At 50.2% G+C, this 14,797-nt stretch overlaps 1 protein-coding gene across 6 annotated transcripts in view; it reads right to left on the reverse strand.

Moving 5' to 3' along the window:
- The window catches only part of SGSM2 (small G protein signaling modulator 2), a 470,219-nt gene that overhangs the window by 204,620 nt on the left and 250,802 nt on the right, over positions 1–14,797 (reverse strand). For all 6 annotated transcript variants that reach the window (XM_068265983.1, XM_068265978.1, XM_068265979.1 and 3 more), the window contains one exon: positions 12,000–12,159. In XM_068265983.1, coding sequence (XP_068122084.1) covers positions 12,000–12,159 — 160 coding nt within the window. The remainder of the gene's footprint in view (positions 1–11,999; positions 12,160–14,797) is intronic.

Below are 14,797 nucleotides of genomic sequence, written 5' to 3' on the forward strand. Positions count from 1 at the left end.
GCAGGGGCCAGGAGCATGGTGCCTGTGGAAGGGTGCCTAGTGAACAGTGGAGGGGCCAGGGGCAGGGTGCCTGGGGCAGGGTGCAGGGGCCAGGAGCATGGTGCCTGTGGAAGGGTGCCTAGTGAACAGTGGAGGGGGCAGGGTGCCTGGGGCAGGGTGCAGGGGCCAGGAACATGGTGCCTGTGGAAGGGTGCAGGGTGCCTAGTGAACAGTGGAGGGGCCAGGGGCAGGGTGCCTGGGGCAGGGTGCAGGGGCCAGGAGCATGGTGCCTGTGGAAGGGTGCCTATTGAACAGTGGAGGGGGCAGGGTGCAGGGGCCAGGAGCATGGTGCCTGTGGAAGGGTGCAGGGTGTCTAGGGAACAGTGGAGGGGCCAGGGGCAGGGTGCAGGGTGCCTGGGGAAGAAGGGTGCCTGGGGTAGGGTGCCTAGGGCCATTGGCAGGGTACACTCTTGGTGGGGAGGAGGGTGTTAGTGGGTAGGGGGGTTGTCAGTGGGGGGGGGGGAGAATGCCCGTGGGTGGGGAGGAGGGTGCCACTTTTAGGTGGGGGGGTGATTGCCTGGAGGCGGAAAAAAATGATCGAGGCTCCAGCCACGGTAATGAGGGATACGGTAGCCGGCTTCAGTACGTCCTCCCTCCCTCCCTCTCTCTGAATGGCCCCCTTGATGTGTCCCCCCCCTCCTTGTAGGCAGAGTGAGCGCAGCGGAGCAGCCAGCCGAGTCCTCTTACCGCTGATCCACTCGTACTGGCATCGGAGCTCCATGTGCTTCCTGTGACGTCATAGTAAACAGGAAGCACATGGAGGTCCGATGCCAGTACGAGTGAATCAGCGGTAAGAGGACTCGGCTAGCTGCTCCGCTGCGCTCACTCTGCCTACAAGGAGGGGGGGACACATCAGGGGGGCCATTCAGAGAGAGGGAGGAAGTACTGAAGCCGGCTACCGTATCCCTCATTACCGCGGCTGGAGCCTCGATCATTTTTTCCTCCTCCATATTCTGCCCAGCCGTCGGGATTCAATAGGGGGGGCCCAGGATAGCAGGAGGGCCCCCCCAAATCGGGAGAATCCCGACAGAAACGGGACGGTTGGGGGGTATGTTATTGGGTGTTGAGGGGCCACTAGATTGCCAGGGAATACAGTTGGCGGGACCACTAGATGGTTAAGGAATATTACTGGGGGTTGGGACTTGGGAGGACCATTAGATGACCAGGAAAAACTATTGGAGGGACCACTAGACAATCAGGGAATGTTATGGGGAGGACCACTAGATGACTAGGGAATATTATGCAGGGTGGGGGGACCACTAGGCCACCAGGGAATAGCGTGGAGGATGGAAGGACTGCAAGCCAGCCCAGGATCAGGCCGGCCAGCCAGCTAGCCCAGGATTAGGAGATCCAGCAGCCCAGCAGCAAGCCAGGCCTGTCAGCACAGCGAACAAGTCAGGTAACTCTGCCTAGTTACTGTATGTTTAAGGGGCACTGCCTATTTATGTGATATATATATATATATATATATATATATATATATATATATATATTTGTAGTAATGGAGAGGGTTCTTCATCCAACATTTGACCACGGCCACACGCACATTCTGGTACATGGCCACATCCGTTTTCCGGTGTGGCACACTCCGCACGGGTGTCAGGCAGGGAACACACTTGTTTTCGTGCGTGTTTTCTGCACAGGAAAAATTGAGAACTCATGTTAATCAATGGGCTAGTTCACATTTAATATGTTGTTTGTTATGTTGTTAATTTGTTGACCAACTATGTTCCCATTCATTGATCTCCGGGCTAACGGGGGGGGGGGGGCAGCACGGGAGCGTGCGCGTGGAACCGCGCAGCAGCACAGCAGCAGCCATCTGGACATGTCAATCACGTCCAGGTAGCTTAAATGGTTAATGTAAGTCAATGGTAGTGTTTTTTTAAAAGCTCTCAGTAAGCTCTGGAGGCCAAAAAAGTGCTTAGTGTGTCTTAGCCCTAAGTGACTGCTACATATTTATTTATTTATTGTATTTATAAAGCGCCAACATATTACGCAGCGCTGGACAATAAATAGGGATACATACAATATTTAGGGGTGACATACAGCAAAATGACAATACCTGAATACAAGAAAGATCAGATCATTGCAGCACAGTATGAGTACAAGGTAATGCTTAGTCAGTCACTGGAGGGGAGCATGGAGATTAAGCAAGTTAGGTTCACTCAAGAGGCCTAGCATGGGTTCACAGTAATGGAGGTGCATGATCAGGTTGGACACAAAAGGAGGAGGACCCTGCCCAAAGGCTTACAATCTAAAGGGAGAGGTAGGGACACAAGAGGTAGGAGACCAGAGTTCAGCTGTGGGTTTAGAGCACTTGTGAGGGGTAGTAGGCCAGAGTGAAAAGGTGAGTTTTGAGGGCTTTCTTGAAGATGTTGAAGGAGGGGGCTGCCCTAATGGGTGGAGGTAGGGAGTTCCATAGTGTTGGAGCAGCTCTTGAGAAGTCCTGGAGGCAGAGGCGGGACAAGGTCCTCCAGCACCCAAGGCTGAGACACCAAAGTGCGCCCCTCCATCCCTCCACCCCAGCCGTCACACACTGATTGCTATAAGACTAAGAGGTGCCACAGGGCCCACAACCTTCTCAACACCTTAATATCTAGTTATCTGGCTTGCAGTCACTGCCATGTATCCCCTTTTCTTATTTCTTTCTGCTTCATACACAATTAGGAATGACAGCTGAATGAATTCTGCGCCCCCTCCTGCACTGCGCCCTGAGGCTGGAGCCTCTCCAGCCTATGCCTCGGCCCAGCCCTGCCTGGAGGCGTGCATGGGATTGGGTGATGCGGGGGGGGGGGGGGGGGAGTTAGACGAAGTTCATTGGAAGAGCGAAATGAGTGGCTAGGTGTGTACCTCTGAGTAAGATCGGAAATGTAGGTTGGACAGGTTTTGTGGACAGATTTGTAGGTCAGACACAGTATCTTGAATCTGATTCTGGACTGGATAGGAAGCCAGTGGAGGGATTCAAGGAGGGGATCCGCTATGGTGGAGCGATGGGAGCAGTGGATAATTCTGGCTGCTGCATTCATGATGGACTGCAGTGGGGCTGTTCGGGTCATAGGGAGACCAGACAGCAGGGCATTGCAGTAGTCAAGGCGGGAAATTATGAGGGCATGGGTGAGGAGTTTGGTGGTGGCAGAGGTCAGGAATGGGCGAATCTTACAGATGTTACAAAGGTGGAAGTTGCAGGACTTTGTGAGGTTTTGGATGTGGGGAGTGAAGGAGAGTGCGGAGTCCAGGGTGACACCCAGACAGCGGGCTTGAGAGGTAGGGTGAATGGTAGTGTGGTTAACAGTGACATGCACATCTGGGAGGTTTATGGATGTCCGGGGTGGGAAGATCATAAATTCCGTTTTGTCTAGGTTTAGTTTCAGGAACCTAGCGGACATCCAAGAGGAGATGGCTGATAGACAGGAGGAGACCTTGTCCATGGTAGTGGTGGATATGTCAGGGGTGTGGAGGTAGATCTGGGTGTCATCTGCATACAGATGATAGTTAAAACCCATGGAGGAGATAACCTTGCCAATGGAGGATGTGTATAGGGTGAACAGTAGGGGACCAAGGACCGAACCTTGGGGGACTCCCACCGAGAGGTGGTTGGGGGTGGATGAGGACTCATTGAAGGCGGTCGTGAAGGAGCGGTTGGAGAGGTAGGATGAAAGCCAGGACAGGGCAAGATCGTGAATGCCCATGGACTGGAGGGACTGGAGGAGTAGGGGATGATCTACTGTGTCAAAAGCCGCTGAAAGGTCAAGAAGGAGGAGAATGGAGTATTTACCTTCAGCTTTAGCTAAGGCACGGTCATTGACCACTTCGGTGAGTGCAGTTTCGGTTGAGTGGGCAGGCCGAAATCCAGATTGCAGTGGGTCTAGCAGTGAGTTGGCATTGAGGAACTGGGTCAGGCGTTTGTGAACCAGACGCTCAAGGAGTTTTGAGGCAAAGGGGAGGAGGGAGATAGGACGGTAGTTGGAGGGTAGCGAGGGGTCGAGGGAGGGTTTCTTGAGCAGGGGTAGTACAGTGGCCTGCTTGAAGTCTGAGGGGAAGGTGCCTGTGGATAGGGAGAGGTTGAACAGGGTAGTGAGGACTGGGGCCAATTCCGTGAAGTGAGGCTGGAGTAAATCAGAAGGGATGGGGTCAAGGGGGGAAGTAGTGGTATGGGAAGTTTGCAGTAGGTGGATGACTTCCTCGGTGGTAGTAGGAGTGAAGGATGTGAGGGGAGGATAGGGTGGAGGAGGAGCTGGTTGGGAGGGGGTGGGAGGTGAAGATTTGAGATTGGATATTTCCTGGCAGATGGAGACAATTTTGTTGGTGAAGTGGGTGGCTAAATCTGTGGCAGAGAGGGAGGAAACGGAGGGTGGGGGGGTGGGTTTAAGCAGGGAGTTGAAAGTGGCAAAGAGACGCCGGGGGTTGGAAGCTTGTGCTCCGATGAGCTTGGTAAAGTATTCCTGCTTCGCATGAGCAAGGGCAGTGTGGAACTGCAGCAGGTTGGTCCATAGGAAAAAAGTCTCATTGACAGTGCAATTCTCTGAGACAATTGTACGTCTTGTAAGTATAGGAGCATTTACATTCTACATTTTTTCCAGTTTTTATCTTTGTGGTCATAATGCTACTTTATGAAATCTGCATTTATACCAATGTGCCAGCATACATAAAAAGGGTTTTTTAATGGTGATCAAATAACGCAAGCCTGCAGCATCTGGGCAGGGATAAACTATGGAAAATACATGCAAACAAAGCCAAGCACTTGAACCAAAATATCCATTAGCATACTAGCACTTTGACATCCAATTCAGATGCTTTAAAAAGGATACCAAGCACACAATAAACACCTGAAAATGCTCAGGCAAACGCTGTATGCATTATTCCAGACCTTTTAAAAATCATGTGTGAATGACGCCCTGCAGTGAACAAAGAGTGAAAAGGGGATATATTTACAAAGCAACGTTCTATTTGCCATGTGCAGGCAGTGCCACTGGCGTAACAATAGGCCCTGCAGCCCCTGCTCCCGCGGGAGGCCCGTTTTGTGGGGGCTGGAGGGGTGGCAGCATGAGGGGAAAGCCTTGGCCACAGTCAGCGGGGAGTGGGGAAGTTCCCCCCTCTCCCTCACCTCTGGGCTCTCCCCTCTGCGCTCCCCTCCAGCTAGTTACAGTGTGGGCAGCGGGCAGCGGCGTGCAGATACATACCTTCCGTGCGTTCCACTGCATACTCCTTGCTCTAGCAGCTGACATCACATCTGGAAGTTCAGGAAGTGACGTCAGCCGCTAGAGCGAGGAGTATGCGGGGGAACGCACGGAAGGTATGTATCTGCCCGCCGCTGCCCGCTGCCCACACTGTAACTAGCTGGAGGGGAGCGCAGAGGGGAGAGCCCCGAGGTGAGGGAGAGGGGGGAACTTCCTCTCTCCCCGCTGACTGTGGCCAAGGCTTTCCCCTCATGCTGCCACCCCTCCAGCCCCCACAAAACGGGCCTCCCGCGGGAGCAGGGGCTGCGCAGGGGGAGAGCCCCGAGGTGAGGGAGAGGGGGGGAACTTCCCCTCTCCCCACCGACTGTGGCCAAGGCTTTCCCCTCATGCTGCCACCCCTCCAGCCCCCACAAAACGGCCACAAGCGGGCCCCAGGGAGGGGGGGGGGGCCCGCTTTGAAATTCTGCAGGGGGGCACGGTGGGGCCTAGTTACGCCCCTGGGCAGTGCACAGCAATTTTAGGCTGCATTCACACAGTGCATGTTGCATAACACATGCATTATAATGTGTGTGAACTGCCAGTGTGTTATACCAGTGTTTCTCAACATTTTATTGGTATGTATTCCTTTTAAAACCCAGTACTCACCAAGTACCCCCTAGCATAGTAAACATTATCACAAGTACCCCTTGACATATATATTTAGGGCTGGTGCACACCGAGCGGCTTTTTCAGCGTTTCTGCAGCCGCTTGCGGCTGCGGATCCGCTTGGTCAATGTATCTCAATGGGGTGGTTCACACCAGAGCGGGAGGCATTTTGCAGAAACGAAAAATGCCTGGGTGAGGCATTTTTTGGATTTCGGATGCGTTTCTGCCTCAATGTTAAGTATAGGAAAAACGCAAACCGCTCTGAAAAACGCCTGTTCAGAGCAGTTTTGCTGGCGTTTTTGTTACAGAAGCTGTTCAGTAACAGCTTTACTGTAACAATATATGAAATCTACTATACTGAAAACCGCAGAAGCAATCCGCAAAACGCTAGCAAAACGCCATAGAAAAATTAAAAAAAGCATTTCAAAATCTGCTAGCATTTTGCGGATCTGCTAGCGGTTTTTGGTGTGCACCGGCCCTTAATCGTAGTACATGATAATCGGATCTAAACAATTTCCAAGACTTTACTATTGCTTTTAATTAGCTAAAACACTAATTTGGTGTTTAACCCCCTGGCGGTATGATTACTTCCAGATTTTAGTTTTTTTTTTAAAAGGTTTCAGACCCCAAAATCAGGAAAAAATGTATGCTGCCAGAATGTCAGCGGTAGCCCCTGCTCTCACTCACCTCCCTGGGCTCCAGGGCTGCAATTTTACCTCCATCCTCCAGGTGGCGTTGTAACTCTTAGGTGAGATCAATAATAGTGATCTCACCAGAGTGATTCAGAGCCTTCCGAGGACAGGAAGGAGAAGGCTACAGACATCTGGATCCCCCAGGATACTCTGCATAGAGCTCCCAGCGGGTAGCTCGAGCATAGCTTGGGATTACCGCCAGGGAGGATAAATAAGATTTATAAATTTTCTAAAAATTTAAAATTTGTTATTCTTGGTGAAATACATTAAGCCCGAGTACCCCCTGGAACCATCAGAAGTACCCCCTAGGGTACGTGTACTACACGTTGAGAACCTAGGTGTTATACCATACACTACATGTTAATTCAATGCCTGCATGCAAGGAGTTAGAATAACAAGATCCTTTACAACGCAGAGATGTGAACAGGCCCATAGAAATGTATGGGTAATACATACCTCCCAACATTTTAATTTCTGAAAACGGGACACTTAGGCCACGCCCCCTAACCACACCCCCAACACCCCCTAGTCACGCCCACCAATTTTTTTACAAATAAATATTTTTATTTTATTTAATATTATTATTAACGAAAGGGGGGTGGGGGGACCGTGAGGGTGCCTGTGGGTGGGGGAGGGGGGGGGATCGTGAGGGTGCCCGTGGGTGGGGAGGAGGGGAGAGAAAAAACTGATCGAGGCACCAGCCCTGGGGATGCTATGCGGGATGGGTGGCCGCTATTTCTCCCTCCCTCCTAATGTGCCCCCCAGTGTCCCCCCCCTCCTCCCTGCCTGCAGAGAGTTAAATGCACAGCAGAGTGGGCTGCCATTAATCTTACCATTGCCTCTCTGCACCGGGATCTCATCTGGTCTTCTCGGCTTCCTGCTTCCTGTGACGTCACAGGAAGCAGGAAGCCTAGAAGAGCCAGATCCCGGTACGGAGAGGCAATGGTAAGAATAATGGCAGCCCGCTCCGCTGCGCTTTTAACTCTCTGCAGGCGGGGGGGACACACTGGGGGGGCACATTAGAAGGGAGGGAGGGAGGGCGAAATAGCGGCCACCCATCCCACATAGCATACGGCATCCCCGGGGCTGGTGCCTCGATCATTTTTTTACCCCCCTTGCCCAGCGGCCGGGACAGAAGGGGGGCAGCACGGGATAGCGGGAGGGGCCCCCCAAATCAGGACTGTCCTGATGAAAACGGGACGGTTGGGGACTCTGGTAATAAGAGGGAATGCAAAATTATCCTACAATGCGACTGATGCAGTGTGAATGTACTGAATGTTACTTACACCTGTTATGTAGCAAATAGCTGAACACAGGTTACTTAGGTCATGTTACCTAAGTAACCTGAGTTCAACTATTTGCTGAATTGTGTTGGAAATACAATTGCATGTACTTTATATAGTATTTAGCAATAACACCACTAGACCAGTAGATGGCACTGCTGCAAATATTAATCCTCCTGGCGGTCTATTAAAATCCGCCAGGGGGCAGCGCAGCTGTCTTTTTTAATTTTTTTTTTAAATCATGTAGCGAGCCCAAGGCTCGCTACATGATAGCCGCTGTGCAGCGGCATCCCCCCGCCCGCTTTGATAGCCTCCGGCGATCTCCGATCAGGAAATCCCGTTCAAAGAACGGGATTTCCTGGAGGGCTTCCCCTGTCGCCATGGTGACGGGGCAGGATGACGTCATCGACGTCATGACGTCATTGGGAGTCCCGATCCACCCCTCAGCGCTGCCTGGCACTGATTGGCCAGGCAGTGCACGGGGTCTGGGGGGGGGGCGCGGCGGATAGCGGCGATTGAACGCGGGGCGACGGCGATCGGTGTGCTCACGCAGCTAGCAAAGTGCTAGCTGCGTGCAGCAAAAAAAAATTATTCAAATCGGCCCAGCAGGGCCTGAGAAAACCTCCTGCGCGGCTTACCCCGAACGTAGGCTAAGGTTACCAGTTATTTGTGTCTTTCTGAAAAACTTGTTTTCTTTATCTCTTCCTTTTCTCTTCACAACTGAGATGTCTGCTGTTACACTTTACTGAAATGCTCTGTATGCTCGCAACTTAATCCAGTCAAGTAAACCGAGTTCTGCCTCATCACAAACTGCTAGTGTCTTCTCTAATACATAACCAACAGGTTGTGCTCATGGGTGTAGCATAGCCATAGCAGCCATATCAACTGCTATGGGGCAATGGAGCAGAGGTGGCCAAGGTTGTACTTGGTTACTTAGATAATATGAGCTGTGCTCAGGGGCGTAGCTTAGCCATAGCAACCATAACAACTGCTATGGGCCTGGAGTACAGGTGGGGGCAAGGTTGTACTTGGTGTGTTCACTATTAATTTTTCTTTTGTTTCTCCACCCTCTCTCTGTGCCTCTTAAAGGGAAGGTCCGCGCTGGAAATAAAAAACAAACTGCACTTACCTGGGGCTTCTTCCAGCTCCTGGCAGTCGATCTGAGCCCTCGTAGCAGCTTCTCTCCCTCCCGGCGTCCAGAGGTGAAGAAGCTGACCTCGTCAGGTAGGCTTCCGGATCGGCTTCAAGTGCGCTCCACTGTGCGGTTACAAATAAATATTTTTATTTTATTTAATATTATTATTAACGAAAGGGGGGTGGGGGGACCGTGAGGGTGCCTGTGGGTGGGGGAGGGGGGGGGATCGTGAGGGTGCCCGTGGGTGGGGAGGAGGGGAGAGAAAAAACTGATCGAGGCACCAGCCCTGGGGATGCTATGCGGGATGGGTGGCCGCTATTTCTCCCTCCCTCCTAATGTGCCCCCCAGTGTCCCCCCCCTCCTCCCTGCCTGCAGAGAGTTAAATGCACAGCAGAGTGGGCTGCCATTAATCTTACCATTGCCTCTCTGCACCGGGATCTCATCTGGTCTTCTCGGCTTCCTGCTTCCTGTGACGTCACAGGAAGCAGGAAGCCTAGAAGAGCCAGATCCCGGTACGGAGAGACAATGGTAAGAATAATGGCAGCCCGCTCCGCTGCGCTTTTAACTCTCTGCAGGCGGGGGGGACACACTGGGGGGGCACATTAGAAGGGAGGGAGGGAGGGCGAAATAGCGGCCACCCATCCCACATAGCATACGGCATCCCCGGGGCTGGTGCCTCGATCATTTTTTTACCCCCCTTGCCCAGCGGCCGGGACAGAAGGGGGGCAGCACGGGATAGCGGGAGGGGCCCCCCAAATCAGGACTGTCCTGATGAAAACGGGACGGTTGGGGACTCTGGTAATAAGAGGGAATGCAAAATTATCCTACAATGCGACTGATGCAGTGTGAATGTACTGAATGTTACTTACACCTGTTATGTAGCAAATAGCTGAACACAGGTTACTTAGGTCATGTTACCTAAGTAACCTGAGTTCAACTATTTGCTGAATTGTGTTGGAAATACAATTGCATGTACTTTATATAGTATTTAGCAATAACACCACTAGACCAGTAGATGGCACTGCTGCAAATATTAATCCTCCTGGCGGTCTATTAAAATCCGCCAGGGGGCAGCGCAGCTGTCTTTTTTAATTTTTTTTTTAAATCATGTAGCGAGCCCAAGGCTCGCTACATGATAGCCGCTGTGCAGCGGCATCCCCCCGCCCGCTTTGATAGCCTCCGGCGATCTCCGATCAGGAAATCCCGTTCAAAGAACGGGATTTCCTGGAGGGCTTCCCCTGTCGCCATGGTGACGGGGCAGGATGACGTCATCGACGTCATGACGTCATTGGGAGTCCCGATCCACCCCTCAGCGCTGCCTGGCACTGATTGGCCAGGCAGTGCACGGGGTCTGGGGGGGGGGCGCGGCGGATAGCGGCGATTGAACGCGGGGCGACGGCGATCGGTGTGCTCACGCAGCTAGCAAAGTGCTAGCTGCGTGCAGCAAAAAAAAATTATTCAAATCGGCCCAGCAGGGCCTGAGAAAACCTCCTGCGCGGCTTACCCCGAACGTAGGCTAAGGTTACCAGTTATTTGTGTCTTTCTGAAAAACTTGTTTTCTTTATCTCTTCCTTTTCTCTTCACAACTGAGATGTCTGCTGTTACACTTTACTGAAATGCTCTGTATGCTCGCAACTTAATCCAGTCAAGTAAACCGAGTTCTGCCTCATCACAAACTGCTAGTGTCTTCTCTAATACATAACCAACAGGTTGTGCTCATGGGTGTAGCATAGCCATAGCAGCCATATCAACTGCTATGGGGCAATGGAGCAGAGGTGGCCAAGGTTGTACTTGGTTACTTAGATAATATGAGCTGTGCTCAGGGGCGTAGCTTAGCCATAGCAACCATAACAACTGCTATGGGCCTGGAGTACAGGTGGGGGCAAGGTTGTACTTGGTGTGTTCACTATTAATTTTTCTTTTGTTTCTCCACCCTCTCTCTGTGCCTCTTAAAGGGAAGGTCCGCGCTGGAAATAAAAAACAAACTGCACTTACCTGGGGCTTCTTCCAGCTCCTGGCAGTCGATCTGAGCCCTCGTAGCAGCTTCTCTCCCTCCCGGCGTCCAGCGGTGAAGAAGCACTCGCCAGGTTGGCTTCCGGGTCGGCTTTATGTGTGCTGCACGATGGGTGGTCACGTGGTGTAGGGACGTCATCGGGTCTCCACTGCGCAGGTGCAGAACTACTGCGCCTGCGCAGTAGAGACCCGATGACGTCACGTACACCACGTGACCCGCACAGTGGAGCGCACTTGAAGCCGATCCGGAAGCCTACCTGACGAGGTCAGCTTCTTCACCTCTGGACGCCGGGAGGGAGAGGAGCTGCTACGAGGGCTCAGATCGACTGCCAGGAGCTGGAAGAAGCCCCAGGTAAGTGGGGTTGTTTTTTTATTTCCAGCGCGGATCTTCCCTTTAACCCAAGGACTATGCACAATGTACATTGCATGGGAATGTAAACTGCCCAATCAACTCCTATCCATAGGGTAGGGGCAGCTCAAGAGCGCCTTGTACTGAGGGCCCCATAATAAATTCAGCTATGGGGCCCCATAATTTCTAGCTACGACACTGGTTGTGCTACTTGTACAATGCGTTCTACCTACTTGGCATAAGTAAAGCTAAAATGGCCATGCCCTGCATGCACACAGAGACGGGACAAGGCTCTCCGGCACCCAAGGCTGAGAACACCAAAGTGCCCCCCTCCATTCCACGCACCCCAGCCCTCACACACTGATTGCTTTTAGACTAAAAGGCACCCCAGGGCCCCCAACCCCAACACCTTAATCTCTAGGTATCTGGCTTGCAGTCACTGCCATGTATTCCCTTTTCTTATTTCTCTCTGTTTCAAACACAATAGGGAAATGATAGCTGAGTGAGTTGTGCGCCCCCTCCTACACTGCACCCTGAGACTGGAGCCTCTTTCGTCTCTGCCTCGGTCCGGCTCTGCCTACGCACAACAATGTTAACGCTGCTTTGTGACTAAGCCCCAAAGAGCGCAACCAAAGGGTCTAATCTGTAAGGTCTTCTGGTTCTTACCTGCCCTCCACCTGTTGCAGGTCTTGCACCTTCTTGCATATATCTGCAGCAGTAGCGCATGTTTTTGCAACCTTCATGAATAAAGCTGCGACCTTATCACTGCGCAGGAATCCTGCAGCCCTTCTCTTCAGTAAGTGCAGAAGACATGCTTCCACCACACCTGCGAGAGAGAGAAAGAAGAGCAGATTGAGAATCATGTCATCAACACAAAAACACTATGTATATCGGCTGGAAAAAAATTATTAGAGGGTCTTCTTATAGATGAGCTCTGTGAAGTTCCATTGTACTGAGAATTGGATAATCTTACCACCTTTTTCAAGGTTGTGCCAGGAAAGGTTTACAACATGGCTCTGGGTCGATTAATGATGGGACAAATCTGTTAAAACATAATTAGGCAGACTGTTTTCATGGATTTTACACAGTAATTACGCCCTTACCCCCTCTCTTCTAATGAGTCATACAGCATTTTCTCGTGTCTGCAGAAACAGTCACCCAGACAGCACTGAACATGCAGAGCAGCTGTCTTGTCTCTGCACAAATGCCAAAGCAGACAGCATGATTCTTCAGTAGAGTGAGGTGGGAGATAGCAGGGAGGCTAGGCAGAGCTGCAGATCTGACTATGTTGTGGCCAGATTTCACCAGTTTTCAGATGGTTGGATTAGGGACAGCAAAAGATTTTCAGGGTAAGAAGCAGCATCAGTTACAATCACTGAACACTTCTCTTTCAGAATACAGTAGTGGACTCATATACAGTATTCGGATCTAGTACAAAGTCCCTTTAAAGCAGGATGATATAGTGCTGGTATCACACATTGCAGAGAACGTGTTAATTGAAAGATAGTCATACATCTAGCAATGATGGGCAGATTCAACCGAGAGACAAATCTCTTTCTGATCGAATCTGATTAGAGAGAGATCTGTCAGCTGGCCATACACCGCAGGCCAATTTCCAATCTATTTTATGTTGAAATTGATTGGGAATCGGCCTTGTGATGCCGTATCTGCCGCTTTGCTGGCCTGACACTTTCCCCAATGTAAAATGACACCTCCCCCCAGTGCCTGATTCAGTATACGATACCTGTCCCTGGCTGCTGATGGCTTCGGGCTCTGCCCGTGATCCGCATACACATTCAAGGCATATAAGTGGGTACGTTTGTGACATCACACATGCGCCCACGATCTCCGTGACACCAGTGTGCCAGATTGTGGACAGAGCCAGCAGTGGGCACAGATAAGTGCACTGCACCGGGCACCGGATGGGGAGGTTACATTTTACATTAGGGGGACAGCGCCAGTGGTTTTGCCACGTTCGTCGCTCGTCCTGATAATGCTCGCCATTACCATCACACACCTGATCTACCACGACGGCCCCACATCTTGCAGCATGACGGATCGATACATGTGTCTAATTTCAACTCAAATCAAAACTGGTGGAGTCATCCATTGGGCATGCTCTTGTTGGCACCGATTTTTATCCGATTCGATAATAAATATTGTATTGGATGGTCAATCAACGCCCCAGTTCAATAGATGTATGTAAACTTTCTCATTGTAACTTTCTACTCTATCGGAAAGAAAGTTTTTGTTGTTTTTTGAGTTGGGGAAGTGAAAGAGCTGCACTGTAGAGCTAAAAGTGGCTTTTCAGTCAATGAAACATAGGAATATTTTTAACATATTGCTCAACTGTTCGCCTTGATTTGCTCAGCAGTTTTTAGATTGCCACCATATTTCACATTCTGGCATCCAGATTATATTTATTTATCCGCCTGTATTGATTGCAACTTACTGTTCATTTGATTTAATACTCAACAGGATCATTATTGCATTAATATTTCAACAGCGGACACAAACTACATTACGTCTATTCAAATGCCAAATGCGTTCTCATTAAGCGATGCCACGGTTAATGCACTGATTCTGCCTTTAAGCATGTGGCTGTTCGAGTTAATTGAGATATTATTTTAGCTTAAATTTAAAACTAAATTATTTTAACCACTTTACCCCCACAGGTGCAGATATCTCCGCTCCTTTTTCCATCCTTTCACAACCAGGGACGGAGATATCCGCACCCCCCCCCCCAGCTACCGCCGCGGTTCGCGCTCCCGCTCGGTAATAAAAAAAAAATTGAATAAAAAAACCACACAAATAGTTACCTAAGGGACTGTACTCTTTAAATATTTATGTCAAGAGGGTGTAACACTGTTACTTTATAAATTATGGGCTTGTAATTAGGGATGGCCTCAAAACTGAAAAGAATGCACCTTTATTTCCAAATAAAATATTGGCGCCAAACATTGTGATAGGGACATAATTTAAACGGTGTAATAAAGGGGACAAATGGGCAAATACATTTCATGGATTTTAATTACAGTAGCATGCATTATTTAAAAACTATAATGGCCGAAAACTGAAAAATAGTGATTTTTTCCCCAAATTTTTTCCTATTTTCCCATTAAAACACATTTAGAATAAAATAATTCTTGGCATAATGTCCCACCTAAAGAAAGCCTAATTGGTGGCGAAAAAACCAAGATATAGTTCATTTCATTGCGATAAATAATGACAAAGGTATAGACGAATGAATGGAAGGAGCGATGAAAGGTGAAAATTGATCTGGTGCTACAGGGGTAAAACCCCTCAGTTGTGAAGTGGTTAAAGTGTGACGACCTGCTGGGGCTCAGTAAAGGGCCATTCACCTTGTAGTGTAAAATAGTTTGTGCTATGCTGTGTCTAAAAACTAAAGAGACATAAAAACACTGGTGTCCTTGGCTCAGAGAGGTTTTTTTTTTTTTTTTTTT

This window comes from Hyperolius riggenbachi, chromosome 2 (genome assembly GCF_040937935.1).
Source record: "Hyperolius riggenbachi isolate aHypRig1 chromosome 2, aHypRig1.pri, whole genome shotgun sequence".
Lineage (NCBI taxonomy): Eukaryota > Metazoa > Chordata > Amphibia > Anura > Hyperoliidae > Hyperolius > Hyperolius riggenbachi.